General features: G+C 33.8%; 1 protein-coding gene across 4 annotated transcripts in view; it reads left to right on the top strand.

Annotated features, from left to right (window-relative positions):
* The first annotated feature begins 8,031 nt into the window (after window positions 1-8,031).
* LOC126752806 (uncharacterized) overlaps window positions 8,032-21,429 on the top strand; it is a 67,801-nt gene continuing 54,403 nt past the window's right edge. For 2 of the 4 annotated variants that reach the window (XM_050463793.1, XM_050463791.1), the window contains exons 1-2: window positions 8,231-8,432; window positions 15,080-16,485. In XM_050463793.1, coding sequence (XP_050319750.1) covers window positions 15,338-16,485 — 1,148 coding nt within the window. In that variant the 5' untranslated portion in view covers window positions 8,231-8,432; window positions 15,080-15,337. Of the gene's footprint in view, window positions 8,199-8,225; window positions 8,433-15,079; window positions 16,486-21,429 lie in introns of those variants that run through there. The other 2 variants (XM_050463792.1, XM_050463794.1) reach the window with 2 other exon arrangements.

Raw genomic sequence — 21,429 nt, 5'->3', positions numbered from 1 at the left:
TAAATCACTTATTTTAATTGCTTTTTTACTCATTTTATTAAAACTTACGTTAAACTTAAACTCTGATAGTAAAAATTTTAATTAAAAAAATCTTTTCTTTTGAAGATTTTAACAAAAATGTGTAGAATCAACGATTTGAGTGCGACAGCTAATTAGAAACGGAAATATTTTATAAGCTAAAAATACTGTTATTAAAAAAATTGCCTACTTTCAGGTAGTATTTTGTTTCTTAACCCTTTTACTTTAATACTGCTACACATCGATTGCATATTTACGTTATAAGACTCTGACAGCGCACCGCTAGTGTTGCTAGCCATGCCGTCCTAATTTCATCAAAAAGGATATCCATATTTGTGGTATTTTTGGAACCTACAGCCTTTTAGACATCAACCCAGATGTGTTCTCTTCAGGCCACTCCAAAACATTCATGGAATTTTCAACAAAAAACTTTTGTGTCAATTTTCCCGTATGCCTTGCATTGTTATTTTGTTGGAATTTCCATATAACAGGCAAATTCCTCCTTAGCCCATAGCAGAGTGACATTTTTTTTTAAATGGCGACGTATTTCTCCTTTTCTAAAATTTGTCGTTTGCCAAATGACACACTTAACTATTTATGTAATTTTGGGCACTTGTACAACGCCCATTCGAAAATACAAACCATCCGAAGTACACCGTTAAAACAACAAAGAATCGGGAATCAAAAACGATTATATAACAATCGATTACCTCCATATATTTTCGTGTGTAGCGGTTTTTTCTTCGAACTTCAAGCAATTCAGTTTCTTTCTAAAGGTCTTTTCCTTACAGTTATATCACTAACTACCAGATTTAGTTCAGCTTTTATCTGGGAATAGCTCGTCTATCAAATAGTGATTCATTAGCCGTCAAACACAAATTTATCTTAATTGAGTTGGGGGAAAAAATTCTATTTTTGTCTTCCCATATAATTTTTCACACTATCAGTTTGTTCATATTTTCTTTAAAGTTGCGAATTGTTGTTGCTGTTATTTAGTTTTTAAATTCTGGTTAAACAATTTTTATTTTAATTTCGAATATCCTAATATTTCTATGAATATGAAACTTGAAATATACATACATATATAACAGTTTGTCAAAACTTTATTAAGACGTGTTCGACAGAAGTTCGCGTAGGTGTCCAAATATGTTTGTATATATGTATATTTTTTAATTTATTTTAATGAATTAAATATGTATGATTTGAATTTTTAAAATTAGAAATAATAATAATAATAATAACAAGTGAATATACATATGTACATTGAAGTTCCTCATAACCGGACATCCACCGTGGCATTTTTTTCGGCTAAGGGAGCTTCCGATAGATGGAGGCATGGCAAAAACGAGTACTAAAATGTATTTTTAGAGTCAGAAGCTGTAGCTCAGGACTTTATTTCTATTGAACTAATTAATGTGAGCCAATGTCAGCCAGGAGTGAACATTGAACCACAGCGAACGGCACCAAGGCAACACAATTTGTGTTCATGAAATTTGTCCAGTTATGGGAGGTATCCGGTTATAAAGATTGTTCATAATGGGGTATTTCACTGTATATGTATTATATATATTTTATATTAGATTAATCTATTTTGTAGCATGCTTCAAAGGGTCATCAACATAAATTTATCTGATTTCTAAGGGGACGTCTATCTTTGTGATTTGGAAAAATCGACTTTTTTGCATATTTTTAATGTAGACCTACACAACTAAAAACATGTCTTATGAAGCATTTGATCGAAGCAAAAGTAGTGTTTTTAAGTATTTGCACGATTTTCAATAAAACTATAAAAGATATTCGAAATTTGATATCATGACACATGTCTTTATGTTTGGATACAATATATTTGCATTTTTTACATTTTTTAGCTTGAAAAATTTAGTAAAAAACACAATTTTTAAATCGCTGTCATACGAACTAAGATTCTGTTTGGTCAATAAAGTATAATAGTTCAAAAGGGCAATCTCCATGATGGTAGAGGTACCTCATCTTCAAAATTAGAAAATAGGACACTAAAAGTGTTAACTATTGCATTTCTAAGCTAAAAATAGTATTTTATTTCAATAATGTGGTATAAAGATAGTGAAAAATTATTCTAACATTAAATAAATTAAACATGCGATTATTTTTCAATGAACAGTGCTGTATATTCATTTACACATACATACAAACTATATACGATTTCAGTTTCACTGGTAGGGGGAGGAGCTCTAGCTCGACAGGATTAATTTTTTGACAAACATTTGTCTTATACTATAGACATGACATACATGAAAATATCCATATAGATGTGTAAATGTGTAACATATAATATATACAAATATCTAAATATTATATATTAAATACAAATACATACATATGTATATTTCATTTAAAAGTCGTAATAATTGTCTTTACTTAAACATTTGTTTTTCATTTTAATGCAATTAAATACATAAAGCTTCTCACGTACAATTTTTATCCCTCTCCATTAAAGCTGTGCGGAGAAACACCCCTTAATAGCAATAACTCCGCAAATTCCTATACAATTGACATTTCTGGCGCCACTCAGCACGAAAACGAAAAAAATGAAAACAACACAAACAAAAATAGAAAAGTAATGTGAACTCGCAGAAACATTTGAAAGCAGAGAAGTAAATAAAAGCGCATGTTTATTGGTGCAGCCCACCTGCTCGCCGTATGCCAGCAACGAGAAAAAAAGTAAACACCGCAAGGCATAGCGGCAGCTGAGCATTGCGAGAGAGAGAGTCGAGTTTGGTATTGCAATGCATGGGGCAGGCGTGCACAGCGTGTGCGACTGAAAGCACCACAGCCGTGCCCAACTAGAGCCAGGTGCGAATGCGATGCCTGCACTCGAGCACAGGTCGTGCGTGTGGCTGTATGCGCGCTGTAGAAACGAAATGATATGCGAAATGAGCGTCTGGAAAAATAATGCAAAAGAAATACAAACCAATAGAAAGAGTAAGAGCGACTGAGAGTAAAAATAAAGCAATAAAACAAATAGCAATCATATTCGAAACGGCAAATTGGAGAACAAATAGTAAATGTTGATTGTGTGTGTGTGTGTGTGTGCCGTGGTGCATACGTATGCAAAGTCGGACGAGTGTATGTGGTCGTACACGAACAGCAATTCAAATAGCTGCGTTTTCGTATATTAATCGCATATGTTTCATATTCATTTCGTTTCACAATTCGTTTTATGTTGTTGTTTTTTTTTGTGGTTTTTTGTTACAGTAATATGGTCTGCAGGCGAATTGCGTTTATTTGTATTTTTATTTTCATTTCACAACCGACTGGCGCCCCTTGAAAAAACCACTTCTGCTTGGGTTTACGTATTTTTGTCTTACTTCCACACTTGGCATACGTCTGTCAGAAGAGCAAACGAAGATTCTGCAGCAAATATTAAATGATATGTATAATTCATTTGTAAGCCCGCAATGGAGTAATAAAACCCGGACGAGTGGTAGTAGAAGACCCGTTGCCGCAGTCGCAGTCGACGTCGCTGCTCCTGTCGCTGCTTCTATCTCTACTTCTGTCGCTGCTTCTGCCTCTGCATCGTCCTTATCAATATCGCTGCCGCTGCTTTCTCCATTACAGCATCTTCATCTGCTTCTTTGCTACTCCATCAACCTCAACCTCTAATTCTGTCTCTGTTGCCTTGCTTCGCCAGTAGCAGTTGCAGATATCATTGCCGTTCAATCGTTTTTCGTTGGTTCATTCGTTGATTTGTTATGTTTGGTTGGTTTCTTTTTCTGGCTTCATGTAAATGTTCTTATTTAACTTATCGTTGCTCTCCACAGCAGTGTTGGTGCTCATTCGATTCGGTTAGTCCAAAGTGGGTTGGGTATTTACATACATATGTATGTATTATATTTTTATATTCATGTGTGTAGGCTTTTTGTTTATATGTGTGTATATGCATTTAGTTATTTAAAATTACCGCTTTTTATAGTTTCAAACTTATGTAAATACAGTTAAGCGCATTAAATTAGCATACAAAATTAAAATAATAAAGAAAATTATTTGCAACAATTTTTTTAACTATATCAAAGAAGCTGAAAAAAATTTAAAATATTGTAAATAATTAATTGGAAAAAATTACCTGGTGACCTGAAGTTTTTAAGCGGCAAGTCCACTTTCACAGTCAAAAAAAATTAGACCGTATCATTTGTTTCGGTATAATTACTGGCTATTGAAGGCTACAATTTAGTAGGCTGTAACTAAAAAACTGTTTGAAATATCGGTATCCGAATATTGGAATTATGATATGAGTGCATTTGTAAGAATTTCAACAAATAGTTCCAGTGCTATGTGCTTATTTGTAAGGATTTCTCACCCTTGGGTAATCGGCTACCAAAATTCGAACGCGTTTTTCTCGAAACGCTGTTTTCAGAGTCGTTTTATCAAAAACTTCTGGGTCGAGATTGACTTGACCTTCTTTAATATTTGTCACGTCATGATCAAAGAAATACGACTTTTACAATAATTTTTATAGAAAGCTACCATTGCGTCAAAGAATCGAAATTTTGACTAGCCTTTTGATCATTACCCGTATACTATATTTTAAAAATATTTTATTTTTTTTTATTTCCAATAATTTTGAGCAGAAATATCTTTCTCAGGGATGGTAGAGGTTATCCTGAAGCTACGGTAACAAGTAGAAATTCTCTAAATGTACATTATTTATTAACTAAAATCACTTTTAAAAACGCAAGTAAAAAAACAATTTTTTCTGGCTCCCAAGTGGATATAGCCCCTAAAGTCGGTCCTTGTTTTGATATTTAGATAAAACTGTTTTTTATTTCATTAATTAATTCTTTAGCTAGGATATAGAAAAAAGTACAAACTAATATACATATGTATATTTTTTTGAAAACTTCGCCCTTGACGCGTGCTTGAATGCACAACTCGCGATGGGACGTAGTAGACTTCAATAGATTTCAGCTTCAGAAACTTGAAACCAAAAATTAGCATTTTTTATTTAATGTTTAACTATAGTTTATATACTATATATTTGTACTGATTGTGGAGGTGCATATTGAGAGCGGGGGCTGTGTTTATGGTTTGTGTTCTCATAAACCAACGTGATTTCGAGCAAATTCTTTCTTTTTCAAGTCGCACATATAGACGTTCTTCTCAAGGGGTTACATGTAGTACAAGTTGAAAAATATCAATTTTTTTATTGTATTAATAAATTTTACAACACTTCTAGAATATTGTCCTAAATTTTCAAGTTGATAAGTAATAGTTTCGGAGATATAGCCTTGTGAACTTGTGCGAGATTTCTCGTCAACTATTCAACCAATCTTCATGAAATTTTACACAGGTCTTTGAGGTACAATCCTTAAAGGCTTGGAAGAAAGATTTTTTTCGATTACAACTACATATTAGCAACACAAAAAAATGTAGCAAAATTTTCAACGAAATTTTAATTTTTTTATAAACATGTCTGCCAAAAATCTACTTGTTAATTTTTCTTCCTTCGTCCAAGTTCTAAGTTAAGGTTTTAATTAAAAGACGTATTTTTTCACTATAGATATTAAATTAAAAAAATTAAAAATATCTTTTTTTCATAGCATGTCAGTCAGGTTTGAAACCTTAACACTCAAAATTTTCAAGTATTGTGAAATTTTATTAAGGAATAAGTTAATGACATGTTATTAATCAAAAATAATAAAAATTAAAAACAAAACACATTCAGCTATAGAAAAATCAATTGAAAGATAGTGAGCTTTACAAAATGAGCTCGAAATGTAAGAGACTGGCATGCGATGAAAAAACTATATTTTTTATTTTCTTAAATTAATTTCATTTACACTATAATTGAAATTAATATTTTATTTATTTTTTAATTGAAACACGAAGTTTAGTCGTTAACCATGTAATACCATGTTCAGACCGACACTTATTCACACGATTTCGGCTGTTGAATGGATTATCCCAATAATCTTAAAAATTTATCAAGATTTCGCCATACAAAAATGACAGTTCCAAATCACTCCATTGAAATGATTTGAAACTGATCCACGCTAAATCTCTCTGTGCGACTCTGATTTTGCGCAATCTACTTGTCAGCACTGGAAATCTGTTACATTATCACAGCTGATTTACACACTACAAAGGGAAAAAAAAGTAAACAAACAAATTTTTTTTAAAGCAATGAATCTAATTTCATCCGAAAATCGACTTAACAAATGAAAAAATGCATCCATTATTTCTATTATATGGAAAATATTAAAGAAAGCCGTCTTTTTATTTCAAAGTACTATATGATAATCTTTTCTTTTGATAGATATTAACGGCAGTGAGAACACTGTTGGGTTATGAAATGCGTAAATATAATCTAATCTTTTAAATTTTCGCTCTGAACATGGTATAACTCCTTAATATGTAATCAAATTAAAAATTTTAACAGTAGGGGAGATCCATCTTCGTTTAACCGACTGATTTGTTAGCTAAAAATTCGTATGTTTTGTTCATGGCTGTGAAAAAAATCTAAATTTGAGATTTCAATATAACCACACTACATACAAACATATGTACATACATATGTATGTACATACGAATACACGAATATAAATATCTCCTTATACAGTTATGTATATATGTACATATGTATGCCTCTACCCATTCACAGCTTTGTATAAATTTCTATATATAATATAAAAAATTTTAAACACAAAGCAACCTACCCAAAATACAACTGCAAATACAAATGAAAAGAACCTTAAAATGTTTCCTTACAGTTATTTTCGTTATTTTCTACAGTTGCTGTCTCATGTTTCATTTATAGTTAATGTGTATGCCATTTGACTTGGCGCACAATTGGGGTTGCAAATCCACACTCAATCTCAGCTAACCGTTATGCTTATGTATATACCCGTAAGGCCCGAAGTATTGTCATTGCAATCGTATTGTTGTATTGTATAAATACAATTCGTTGCTTGTGGTAATTTTGTTTTCGTTCCGATTCCATTTCCAATTGCTATTCACAACTGTTTATTTGTTGTTACATTCGCTATCTCGCACTCGCGCACATAGTGCGGCTATATTTTGTCACCATACAAACGAACACACACACATGCTACACATGCAATTGAAACGCGTACGCCCATCTGCCATGCCAACTACAATTTATATACTTATGTATGCAGTTATATATGTATATATTTATATTTCCATGCTCATTCTCATGGCTGTCTCGCATGCCCATTCGTACACTCGCAATTCGTATTCACAATTCACACAGTCGTATTCGTTTTCAAACACACACATGCATACATGTATATGTATGTACACATTCACAGTTGTCGTAACGAGCATAGAGCGATACGAATCGTTCGCAATGCAATCGTAGTGTCACAACAACACATCAACAAATGTGCAAAACAAACACAAGTAAACACAAGCGGCGAGCAGCAGCCACACATTTTTCGCTACCTGCCTGCGCGCTTGCCACAGGGAACATCGCAACATCATCACAACTTTACACCTCTCCCCAAATGTATCCACGTTGCTTGCTCTGCACACCAACCAACTCCAACCGGAGTAGGGAGCCGCTCTTTTGCCTGCCGTGCGCTCACCTCTCCGCCACCTCACTCCACTGTTTTTTTGCTCCACAAACACACTCATTACCTCAAACACATGCCACAAACGTACTCGCAAGCACAACTTCAATCCCCCTCTAACCACTTGAATATACGAATGCTATATGAATATACAAACATACAGAACAGCCGCAATTACAAATACACGCGTCCATATGTCTGTTTGTTTGTATGTGCGTAGCAATGCAAACACACAGTCACAGCTACAGCCACAGCTACACTCCGTCCATTTCTCAAAATATACAGTTGCAGTTACAATTGGGGAAATATCTATGTATATACATGTCTGTATTGTGTTGTTGTTGTTGTACGACGTTGCTCATGCTCGCGCAACGGCAGCCAGCACACATTTCAAATCGGTTTCATTACGAATTTGTCATTCGTAAGCGAAGGTAATGCAATAAAAATTTTGCTGTGCGCGCTACTCAACAACTCGTTCTACTCACTCGTCTCGGTCGCGTCGCGTTGCTTTGCGTTGCGTTGCCATTGCCATTGCCGCACGTTCGTGGCATGTGTTTCGTTCGTTCGTTTGGCTTGCTGTAGTGTAAGCAATTTGGTTATTCGGTTCACGTTGTGAGTAATCGTTGTTAGGCACGGTGTTGCAGAAATGCTAGTGTGTTGTGAGTGGATGTGTGTGTGTGTGTGTGCGTTGAAATTGTTGTGCTGTGTTTGCCGTCGCCAATAGGCGGCATTTGTCAAGTGAGCGGTGTCGGCAACAGCAACTGACAAATGGTAATCGGTCGGTGTTAGTGCGGATTTTATTTAATTCGATTTGCGTTGAAATCAAAAATCTGTCCAACTTAATAGGTGTGTTTGGAAATTATATAATATTGCTGAAACGTATGTAAAAACATTAGTGAGAAAAAAAATAGAATATAGAAAAAAATAATAGTAAATCAAAACAAATTTCAAACTGGCATAAAGGAAAATATTCGGAATATTATGGGTAAATCATACAAATTTCGAACAGATCTAAAAAATTATGAAAAATCAGAAGTGATACATAATTTAAACAGACATAAAAGTATATACATACTTATGTATATAAAATTATTAGTAATCCTTAAAAGAATTTTAAAATCCACAAATTAGTAATGAATAACTTATTAATTGATTAGAAATCGAAACAATAATAATAAAAATGAAAACAAAAATATTTTTTGACATAAAAATAATACATCAACTGATAAGAAATCGAAACAATAATAATAAAAATAATATAAAAAAATTTTAACATAAAATACAATTAATGGATATTGAAAATATTGGAATTTTAAAGTATATAATACACTAAATAAAATATAAATAGACAAAAAATTGGTATGAGGAGAAAATCTTGTAAATTATACCCGTTTTTGTCCGCATATAACCAAGAAGGAAAAATTTAAACCAACTTAAGGTGATTAGCTATTGTGACAGCCTAAGAAAAAACGATGTTTGGCAATAAAAAAAAAATTAAAACTACTATTTCAATTGTTCTAAAATTTTAAGCGTTTAATTAAAGATATTTCAAGAATACACAATAAAGTTTTGTAGGAAACAAATTAAATATTTTCGAGTTACATACACCTCCATTATTGCAATGATTTCAGCCTACTCCGCCGGTGAAATCTGAAAATAGTTAAGGTGCATATTTAGTAAAACTTTTGTAGAAAAAAATTAAATGTTTTTCGAGTTAGACGCGGACTGCGGCGACTTCCGCAGTGAATCCGTCTTTCTCCGCCGGCGAAGTCTAAAAAAAGAGATTACTAGAAAATATTCTCTTTCGTTCGAAAAAAATCCAAAATTTCCGAAATTGCGGCATTCACGCAAAATTTTGTTCGTTTTTGGCACGACAAAACTCTTTTTTAATCAGATCAAAAAACTGATAAGTCATTGTGTGGAGAACTATATAAAGAACTAGCAGAAAACTGATAATGATCGGTAAATTTCTCTCGGAGCAATCACTGAAGGAAATTTAAAAAATGCTAAGAAACTGTTTGAACTGCGCAGTTATACTTGAGAAAGCTGTAACACAAACACTATTTGAGATATCGATTTAAAATTTTAGTGTGTTAATTTAAAAAGTTTCACCTAATGAAGTCTGAAAAACACACTAGGGGTGCACTTTTGTTTTGTGTTAAAATTTCATATATTTCTAATATATAGAATATTATTGTAATATTTCAGCAAAAAAAGATTCAAATTTCACTGCTCTGTTTTATATACATATTTCCTGTTAATTGTTTTATTTTTGCGTTATGGTTACAAAACTCAGAGTACTTAAAGCGTAGTTAAAAGCAATAACAATAAATAGATATATGAAATCTTTTTTTTTGTGGCAGATTAATTGTTTTAGCAAGCAAAAACTAAACATAATATTAAATAAAATTTTTTTCAGTAATTTGAAAATGTCAGCTCATAATAATAATCATCTTAATCAGTAGGAATGATATACATAAATAAATAGTAAAGAAGTACAAAATAAAGATGTGTAATAATAATCACTTCAATCAGTAGGAATGGCATAATTAAAAAGTAAAAATAATAATTAGAAATGTGCAAAACCATTGCTGAAATTCATCATCCGTCACAAAAGCAAAAATAATAATTTCTTCTGGAAAATTCATTATTATTATTCAAAAATAAATAAAACCAACGCTGACTATCAAATTACAAGAAAAAGTAATATATAAAAAAGGCTTCATTACTTTTACTAAAGCCAACTGCAATTTTATATTTTAAAAATTAATTGCAGCGTTGCAATTTTAATATTAATATAAAGCTATGAACTCGTTTTTGAGTTACAGACTATTACTTTCAATAAGTTTTAACAATTGCACTCAGAAATATAAAAATAAATAATTTATGAATAAAATGTCCAACAACAACAAATAAAATTAATATTTTTTTAAATCAATTAAAAAACAATTTCCAATAAAAAAAACTTAAAGCAAAAAATAATAATATTTAATATTAAAAATAATAAATTACTTAAAAACGCAAATATTATAATATTAATACCAAATTCTGTAAACAAAAATAAATCAAAAACAAACTAAATTTTAATTATCGATAACAATTTTAAAAATTTTACAGTTATTGAGAATTTTACGAATCAAAAATAAATACGAACAAATTAAATTTTAATAATCGATAAAAATTACAGTTTTTTTTGCAGTTATACTCAATATAAACAATCAAAAATTAATTCGCACAAAGTAAATTGCAATAATCAATAATAATTAATTAACTTCACACCTGCATTACGAAATCCAAACTAAGCATATCAATGTCAAGTCAACAAACCAACAATTTTACCCACACAACACTTAGTGACAAATCAAAGTGAATGCAATGAAAAAATAATACAAAAAATAGCAACAACAATAGCAGCAATACGCAGCCAATGCCAAGCTTATGTCAACCTAACGGAGTTGCCGAATAAGCGAGCTCCACACCGAAAATACCCTACAGGCTGCTCCACACACGGTTCGCAAACCAACACCTCCCAGCCAAACATATGTATATACATACTATGTACAAATGCATGTACCTACACATTAATACAAATAAATACATACATATGCAGTCCAATTCCAATTGTAATCCCAACACCAAAAACCACCCCAAACTCTCAACATAGCACTTTCATTACTCACAAGCCAACAACAATTTCATAATAAATAATAAAAAAAATACAACCTCAACCATTTCCCCTCTTCAATTTAATATAATGCGTTTCGTTGCCGCACATGAATCGAATCGAACCGAAATGAATCGATGCGACAAGCGCCGCGCAGCAATCACAATGATTTCTCCCATTTCCGACGCAGCTGATTGAATGTCATTTCTCGCTGTCGCTGCCACAGCTGCTGCCAGCGTCGCAGCCGTACTCAACGCTGTCGACGTTAAACAAACGATGTCGTCGTCGTCGTCGTCAACGTCATCGTTGTTGTTGTTGGCTTCGTCCTCGTCGCTAACGTCGTCGTCCACGTCAGCAGTTGTCGTATTTTTCTTCTATCAAATTTCATTTTTTCGTTTCGGTTCCTTCTGCAATTGCGATTGTGTATGTAATGTAATTGTTGTTTGTCCCTGCTCGCTTGTTGTTGCTGGTTCGTGTGTGGCTGTGTGTGTGCGAGTGAGTGTGGGTATATCCGCGTATTTTCCCCACATTTGCTATTGCTGTTGCTGTTGCTACTGCCTTTGACTGTTTGCTGATTGTGTATTTGGGCGGCGCACTACGCGTCTATTTACTAACTAGTAGATATGTGAGTGCGAATTGTATTCGTATTCGGCATCGCAATCGCATTCGTATTCGCCGTGTGTTTCTGTGACTGTCTGCAATCATTTGTCCTCTCATACGCGCAGTGACACGCCGACGGTGCGGTAGTTAAATATTAAATGCGGTAAATTCGGTAGCAGTTTCGGTTATACGTTATTGGTGTTTAACTAATATAACAGAAAAAAATACTGTTGCTGTTTAATATTGTAACGAATCGCGTGAATTTATTATTTGAATTTATAGTGTTTTTGTGTTTATGGAAAATTATGTTATTTATTTTGTGTGTGAAATAATTGTGAGTGGTGAAAAAGTATTAGAAATTAAAGTGCAATGTTAAATAATTAAAAGCATTAATTTATTTAATGCATAAATAACAGAATAATGACTTATGTATATAATAAATAATATTTATTATTTTTATACTATAATAAAAAATTAAAAAATTCAATATTAATTGCATAAAATCCTTAATATGAATAATTGTTGTAAAACAGCATAAAAACTTTTTTAAATAAATAAACAATATTTTATTATATATGAATAAATACTAAAAATACAATTTGATTAATTGGCTTGCGGTCGAAGAACAAATTCTAATTGCTGCGGTTTTAGTAATTTTCATTGAATATTAGATATTTAATGCAAATGAGCAATCAATAACACAATTGTGCCTGTGTTTTTAATATAGAAGGAGAAAGTTGTTTTTTTTTTGTTTTGAATTTAATTTTTTTAATATAGAAAGAGAAACATTTTTTTGCATATCTATAATTTTTTTTAATAAGATAATTGTTTTTCTGTCTCCTGCTTTCAATTATAAAATCTTTTTGGCTAAATATTAAAATTGAAAAAAATTTTGTGCAATAAATAAGCAAATAAATTATTTTTTGATAAATAATAGTTTATAATAAGAGAAAGGAAACATAATAAAAATAGAATTTGGTGTCTCCAATCACATATTTTATGTTCATAATTTTATAGAAATTATTACTGTTTTTTTTTATAAAAAAAATCGTTGTACAAGTGTACTTTGCTTTTAGTGGTTAATAAAACTTATTGAAACAGCCTTAAAAAATTAATGCATAGGTAATAAAAATTTTAAAAAATGTACTCTGATTTCGTTAAAAAATGCTTTAAAAATCAATTTCTTCATAAAAAAATTAAAAAAAGTGTACTCTGATTTTTATAAAATTTCTGATAAAATACAATGAAAATATTTCTGAAGAAAAATTATCAAAATAGCTTTATTTACATAATTTTTTTTTATAAAAAATCTACTTATATGATTAAATACTTTTTAAATATCTAGTTTTATCTTTTATTTTATTTTAATTTTAATATTTTTCGTTTATTTGAATAAGAACTGTAAAGTATAGACCAGTGTACATTTTAATAATATGAAAAGTTTGAGATTTTCTTTAAAACAATTTTGAAAAGCAGGCAATTTTTCGTTCAGGTCTTAGAAAAAATTTAATATATTGCTGCTATATGCCAGTTGTTTTGTAAATAGTTGAGTGCTTTTGAACTTATGTTCGTCAGCTCTCGAAAACGTTCACAGTTTCAATAAACATTTGACATGAAAAAAATTTACTGAAATATTTTAAAATACAAACTTTATATCAAAAGCATACAGAACTCGTCTTCAATGTATTTTAGACACTTTAAAGACAATCGTAATGTGCACAATATTTATTTTTTCGAAGCGCCAATCTACTTTTACACGCTTCACCAAAAGAAATTTTGGAGCTCCTTTAAAGTATATTTATATCTAATCAGCTTGAAGAGTTGATCTCCATATATCAGTTTATCCGTCTAAGTTTAGAGATATCGATATGAAATATTGCACATGTTCTTTTCTCTCCAAATAGTTACTTCCTTGTAAGAAATGTTGATACAGGACCATTTTATGATATACCCGCCATATAAACTGAACAATTGGAATTTCGTGCTTGTATGGAAAACTTTTTCAATTGACAACATATCTTCACGAAATTTGGTACATAATATTGCCTAAAACAACGATATATCCTCCGAAGAAATTGCTAAGATTGGAGCCCTATAGCATATAGCTGTCATACAAACTGACCTGTCAAAATCAAGTTCTTGTATGGAAAACTTATTTATCTGATAAGATATATTCACAAAATTCGGTATGAATTATGGCTCGTAGCAAGGCTACAATCTTCTAAGAAATTTTTCAGATCAGACTACTATAGCATATAGCTGTCATATAAACCGACTGATTAATATCAAGTTCTTGTATGTATATAAACTATTTTTTTTTGACAAGATATCTTTACGAAATTTTACATTTCTTACTGTCTAATAAAGTACTATAATCTTTGAATATATTTCTTCAGAACGGAGTACCACATACATATATCATATGATCGCCATGCAAACTGACTTGCCAAAATCAAGTTCTTGTGCGGAAAACTTTTTTGTTTGGCAAAAAATCTTCAGAGAATTTGGCGCAGCTTATTCTCTAAGGTACCGCTACAATTTCCGAGCATATTGTGCAGATCGGATCACTATAGCATACAGCTGCCATACAAACTGAGCATCAAAATCACGTTAAAGAGCTTCAAAAAAGTTGTTTTTTCCTTATGTTCTAAAAACTGCACATGTGAAGGGTATTATAGCTGCGTTGCTGTCGAAGCAACGTGTTTTTGTTCGTATTGAAATTTTCAGAATTCTTAAAAGAATCTTTCGTGGTTGTTCTGTGCGGAAAACTGTGCTGTCTATTTATTTTTGAAAGTTTACACTAAAAACTTACTTTCTAAAATATTAAAAAAAAGTTCTAAATTTGGAATGAAACTCAAATTTACAAGGCATTCGATAACAAAACTTTCAGACATTGCATTCTAACAGGTTATTACATTTCTGAGTTCCTTTTTCTATGGAATAGTCAGCTTTCTTACATAAGCTGGCAGAATATGTGCTTATAAGTGCTTTGCTCACTTTATATAAAATAAATTGCATACATTTTAAATAAAATATAATTTATATTATTTTTATTTTTTATTTTTTTTTTTTAAATATTTTTTTTAAATTTTTTTTTTAATATTTAAAAAATTTTTTTTATTGTTTTCGATTTTTTACAAAATATAAATTTTTCTAAAAGCCGCAAATTTCATTTCTAATTTTGATTTATAACAGAAATAAAAAATTATTAATCAATTACCTTCCACAGTGTCATAAAAATCAAGCAAAAATACACAAAACTAATAAGAGCAACACACACACGTGCAAATACATATGTACATATATACGCCAAAACTGATTTGTGTGCTGTGCAGTGATAACGAAAAACAATAAAGTGAAAAAAAATCGAAAGCTGTGCAAACTCCCCAAAAGTATAACCAAAACTAACACAAAAAGTACGAAAATCACTATATAACGGTTATTAAAAAGCAAACAAAAATAGTTACAGTGTTGCATGTGACAAAGCATGGATTCTAACGCCGCTGATGCACAATCGATCACAAGTGAACACAGTGTTGCCTCGTCTACCTCCTCCGCGCTGCATGGCGCCGTATTAGCGGCTGTTAAGCGCGAACGTTCACCGACACCGGTCCACAACAACAGCAAAACAATGAACACCATTTCAGTGGCCACCAATCTGACAAACAATAATCACAATAGTAATAACAACAACAATAATAATAACAATAGTCCACGTCACAACAAGCTGAGTCCCAGCTATCATCACAATAATAATAATAACAACAGCATACTGTTGGCGCACGGCATGAATCCGACAGCGCTGCTAATGCATCATCAGCAACAGCAGCAGCAGCAGCAACAACAGCATCAACAACAACAACATCAACAGCAGCTAAATGGTTCACGTGATGGCAATAGCAGCCGCGGTGGTAGCGGTCCCGGCGGCAGTGGCGCTGGCTCGCTGAGCGGTAGCATAGGCGACGATCGTCCCTCGAACGGCCGGCTCTCGCATACCGGTCGCGGTTCCAGCTGCTCGCCGGCCAGTTCACCGACACGCCATCCCAACGCCGTCAGTCCGGTGACATCGCTCAATCATACGATGATGCAACAAATGCAACAGCAACACCATCAACTTAGTCCACCGCCACATGTGACGGGCGTGCCGACACCGAATGGCCTGCCCGCTGGTTTACCGCCACGCATGCCACACGGTTTGCCACCACATTCGCTCGGCTTGCTCAATTCGCTGCAAATGATGCATCATGCTTCGCCGCTGGAGCTGATGGCGGCCGCCCATCATCATGTGCCGCCGCGCTCTTACAATAGTCCGCCACCGATTTCCACATCGGATCCCAGCGCTAACGAATGCAAGCTGGTCGAATATCGTGGCCAGAAAGTGGCCGCCTTCATTATTAGCGGTGACACGATGTTGTGTCTGCCACAAGCTTTCGAGCTATTCCTCAAACACTTGGTGGGTGGTCTGCATACGGTCTATACGAAACTGAAGCGTCTAGATATTGTACCGTTGGTGTGCAATGTGGAGCAAGTGCGTATATTACGCGGTCTCGGCGCCATACAGCCGGGTGTTAATCGGTGTAAACTGCTCGCCTGCAAGGACTTCGATATTCTCTACAGGGACTGCACGACTGCCAGGTAGGTGGTAGTTTTATAGGTTTATTATTTGAATATTTAAGCTAATTTGAAACGATCACGAGTAAGTTAAGTACAGATCGTTCGTATTCGACTCCACAGCTCGTAGTTCCGTTCTGAGTTCCAAAAAAAACGAACGTTCTGGCTTACATTTCTTTTGCTACTGCCATTGTGTTATCATATTAGATCATCATGAAGACTCATGTAACTTTATTTGATTTATGTTTGGTAAGAAGATATTCTCAGCTGAGAAATTTCCCCCAAAATATAAGAAATGTTTGAGGAACCCGCGAACTCAACTGAGGAAGTTTAAAGTAAAGGTCATGGGTGGAAATGTAATGAGGGTAACACTCAAAATAACCTTAGTCATATTTTTAAGCATTTGCAAGACCTGTGTAAGGTAAGCTCCTGGGAAGTTGAGTGAGATTTGTTAGGTTAGACAAGAATAAATAATAATAACTTGGTATCTAATCCGGACTGTAAGGTGGCTGCATAATATCCTTCCAACCAAGCTCCCATAGCTTCTGGTTAGACACTATTGATGTGTGAACCGCTAATAAAGCGCATCCATTTCAAGATTCCCTACTTATTTAAAGAAAAAACACAGAAACTTCAAATTTAATGGGGAATGTTCATTATCATTCGAAAGAAGATTATTTGGCAATTATTTTTTGTAGATTATCTCTTTCAAATGTTGGCCGCGGCTAAGTGTTAGATGTTCCATCTGTTGAGTCCAATTTTCGATGACTCGATCGAGCATTTCTACTGGTAAATGGCGAATGACACGCGTGATGTTCTGCTCCAAGACCGGATTCCACCAGGAAAAGATCTAACGGAGTAATATCACACGATCTTGGTGGCCAATCGAACGGCTCAAAACGTGAAATTCTCTATTCACCGAAGTGTTCTCTCAATAAATCCATTGATTGTTGCGATACGTGGGAAGTGACGCCGTTTTGTTGAAATCAAATGTCGCCGAGATCACGTGCTTCAATTTCAGGCATGAACTAGTCCGTTGTAATGGCGCAATAACGGTCGCCATTGACGGTTTCGTTCTCACCGGCATCATTTTTGAAGAAATATGGAACGATTATTCCACCGGCCCACAAACCACACCAAACCGTTGTTTTTTTCTTTGTCGAAATGGCAGCTCATTTCAGGTTGCTCGTCGTCCCCATTGCTTGCTTACATACCCATTGGGCCAGAAATGGGCTTCATCGCTGAACAAAAGTTGGCTCGAAATCGTCGGATCTTCTTGGAACTTTAATATCTATACCAAATTTCTCGAAAATATCTCGTCAAATGAAAAGGGTTTTCAAAGCAGCGCTTGATGCGATCGCTCAATTTATATGAAAGGTATTTGCTATATTAGTCGGATATAGACGGTTCTAACAAATGTGCAGTTTCTTGGTTAGTAAAGGATGTGTGTTTCTAATCGATATCTCAAAACTGCGGCACAGGCAGACGGACAAGGCTAAAAAAGGACTCGACTCAGCTCGTCACGCTGATCATTAATATCATATACAATGTACCTTAAAGAGTTTCCCACGTTTCCAGCTGTATATTACAAACTTCGGGCAAACTTAGGTTATAGTAACGGTATTAAAAAAAATCTCTTTGCTGTTCTAAATATGTAGACGAGCACTCATGACACGGAAAAGTGGGTATTGGAAAGTTTTTTCAACCGGAAAAACAGTTGACAGCGCACGCATGCCAGTTACATGGTCATACAAACTGAAATTACAGTTGTAAAACGGCACTACCAGCAAGTAATTTATAAGAAATGTATATTTATTGAAGACTCGTACGAAACTATTGCGAAGGTTTTAATATATGCCTGTGAATATTTGCAAACATGAAGTTCTGAGTATTATTTTGAAAATAGTTGCATACAACATTTGCTGGCACAGATTGCGCTAACTAAAATGCTAAAGAACAATATACACATATACATACTTTTGTAACTGAATGTGTGTGTGTGTAGCTCGCAGTATGGTGGCATGCCTAGTAAATTCGTTTGCATTGCGTATTTCCGTTGGATGTCATCGCGAACGAGTGTCCAACGAAGCGATCGAAAAACTTTTGTGATTACCTGGCAAATACATGCATACATACATACTTATACATGTGTATATGCATATATAGCACTGTATTGTTATTTAGCAAGCGAGCCTCACTCTCTGCCGTCAGTGTGCTTGCTGAAATCTCGTCTATTTTAGGGCGTGTTTGGTAGGAACTTAGCATATTTCTTTGTTTATATGTATGTATGGATGTATATATGTATGTATTTATGTATGTTTGTATATATACATATGTCTATATACTCATACCGCTCTTCAAATAGTCAGTTGCATACTTTGACATTTCAAGACTTGCAATTGGCTTGCGCTTGCCATTTAAATATCCCATCTATGCGTTCCAACTCTAATATTTGTGTGTGTGCTTATATGGCATAGCAGTGGCGGTAAATAAAAGCATAATTAAAGTTGTTTGGCGTTGTTCAATGCAATTCTTCTCTGCACTCTATTTGCTTTGATTTGCTCAACGCACGCAATTGTGTGTGCACCACGCCTATTTTAGTTGTTGTTGTGTTGTTGTTTTTATTGATTCGCATTTTCATTTCGAACAAAGCGGAAACAGGAAATGAGAAAATTTCTTATGCAGTTCAAACGCTCACCTAACTATGTACATATCTATATATGTGTTCATTTGCATATGCTCCTTGTACTAACAGTAACTGTATTGTTGCAAATGGAAGTACGTATAGCATAATGCGTTGCTTGCGCTTTTTCTGTGCAACCAATAACTTTAACAAAACAAGATACGGTTTAAAGTGCCAAAAGTCAATTTTTAGCGCAATTTTAAATAAATTGCGTTTCAGTTCAGAAAAGTCGCAGTGTTTAATTCATATAAATGCAAGGTTCACTACTTTTTAAAAGAAAAAACACAGAAACTACAAATTTAAAGTGGAATATTTATTAACATTCGAAAAAGAATGTTCTTTCATTTATTTATTTTTTGAAGATTATCTCATTCAAATATTGGCCGCGACTACGTATCAAATGGTCCAACCGTTGAGTCAATTTTCGATGACTCGTTCGAGCATTTCTACTGGTAACTGGCGAATAACAGGCGTGCTATTCTGCTCCAATGTCTGAATCGAATTGGGATTGTCCGCATAAACATTAGACTTTACATATCCTCACAGGAAAAAGTCTAACGGTGCGATATCTTAGCCAATAGATCGACCCAAAATGTGAAATTATCTGCTCACTGAAGTGTTCTCTCAATAATTTCATTGATTGATGCGATGTGTAGGAAGTGACGCAGTATTTTTGAAATAAAATGTTGCCGAGATCACGAGCTTCTATTTTAGACAGCAAACAGTCGGTTATCATGACGCGATAACGGTCGCCATTGACGGTTACGTTCTCAGCGGCATCGGTTTTGATTAATAACGACCGATGATTTCACCGGACCTTGTTTTTTCTGGATGGAATGGCAGTTTTTGAATCTCTTCAGGTTACTCTTAGTACCAAATGCGGCAATTTTGCTTATTTACATACCCATTGAGCCAGAAATGTGCCTCATCGCTGAACAAAAAAAAAAGATGTATTACTCATAGTATAAAATTTTCCCATTTTTCTTTATATTTCTGGATACCATTCCAAAAGCACTGCGTAGCTTTATGACTAAGAATGAATCAACCCCATTTTTGACATTCTGTTTTGTTGAGATCCGTATACCAATGAGAGCCTACTATATTGACCTAAACAAATGGTAGTCAGAAGAGCCAAAGTCTGTGCTGTTTTAGATGCCATTCCAAAAAAAACTGCTTCGATTTAGTGGCCAAGAATAAACCAAGCCAATTTTTTATACTCTCTTTTTAAGTAAACCGTGTTCCAATGAGGACATTCTATATCGATCGGAACCAATGGTAGTCAAAAGAGCTAAAAAAGTCTGTGCTATAAAGCGGTTGCAGCAAAACTTTCAGCCACTATTTTCCTAAATAGTTTTTCAGATGAGGCTGAGCCTTGTCATATTGGAAAATGATTGCCTCGTGCTTAATAGCAAATTCTAACGATCGCTTTAGTTTGATGAGTTGTAGTCGGTAGTGTTCTACATTAATGCTTTCAACTGGTTTTAGAAGCTCATAATACAGTTCGCCCTTCTGATCCCAAAAAATACAGATCATCGATATACGGTTTTGCTATTGATTTGGCTGGTTGGGCAGGTTTCACAAATAATTTTTTGCTTTTAGGTATGTCCTAATGGTTAAATTTTTCATCAACAGTCATAATCCGATGCAAAACCAACTTATAAATCTTATTTCAACCTCTTCTAGCTTCAATTGACGTGGCACCTAATAAAAGTTTTCGTGTGCTTTTGTCATTTTATGGTCGTAATAATCATCCACCTGTGTTCAAAAGCCAACAAGACCGATCGAAGTAATGAAAATATTACTGCCGTTCAGGCAAGTTTTATTGAAGACCGCAATTTGTCGTTTCCAAGACGTTCTCAAGAATTGGAACTGTCTTAAACCACAATCTGGCGGATTTGTAGAAAAGGCTTGCGCTTGCGTCCATATAAAATTGCTCTCAATTAAGAACCATAGCCATTGGACCACCGTATACGACGAGAATTTGTTGATTTTACCTTGGAACAACTTCAAAAATATAATAGTTTTTTAAGAAAATCACTTTCTCCGATGAGGCACACTTTCATCTGAGTGGTGCGGTAAATAAACAAAACTGTCGATTCTGGGGCCAAGAAAATTCACAAATTATTCATGGACAACCATTGCATTCACCTAAATTGACAATTTGGTTTGGTTTTTGGATTGTTGAAATCATCGGTTTGTACTTCTTTCGAAAAGAAGCTGGTGACATCGTTACTGTCAATGTAAAACCACCGAATTATTGCGAGAAAAGTTAGGAGATCCGATTA

This window comes from Bactrocera neohumeralis, chromosome 3 (genome assembly GCF_024586455.1).
Source record: "Bactrocera neohumeralis isolate Rockhampton chromosome 3, APGP_CSIRO_Bneo_wtdbg2-racon-allhic-juicebox.fasta_v2, whole genome shotgun sequence".
Lineage (NCBI taxonomy): Eukaryota > Metazoa > Arthropoda > Insecta > Diptera > Tephritidae > Bactrocera > Bactrocera neohumeralis.
Note: the sequence above shows the minus strand (reverse complement) of the source record. Positions and strands in the feature narration are given on the sequence as shown.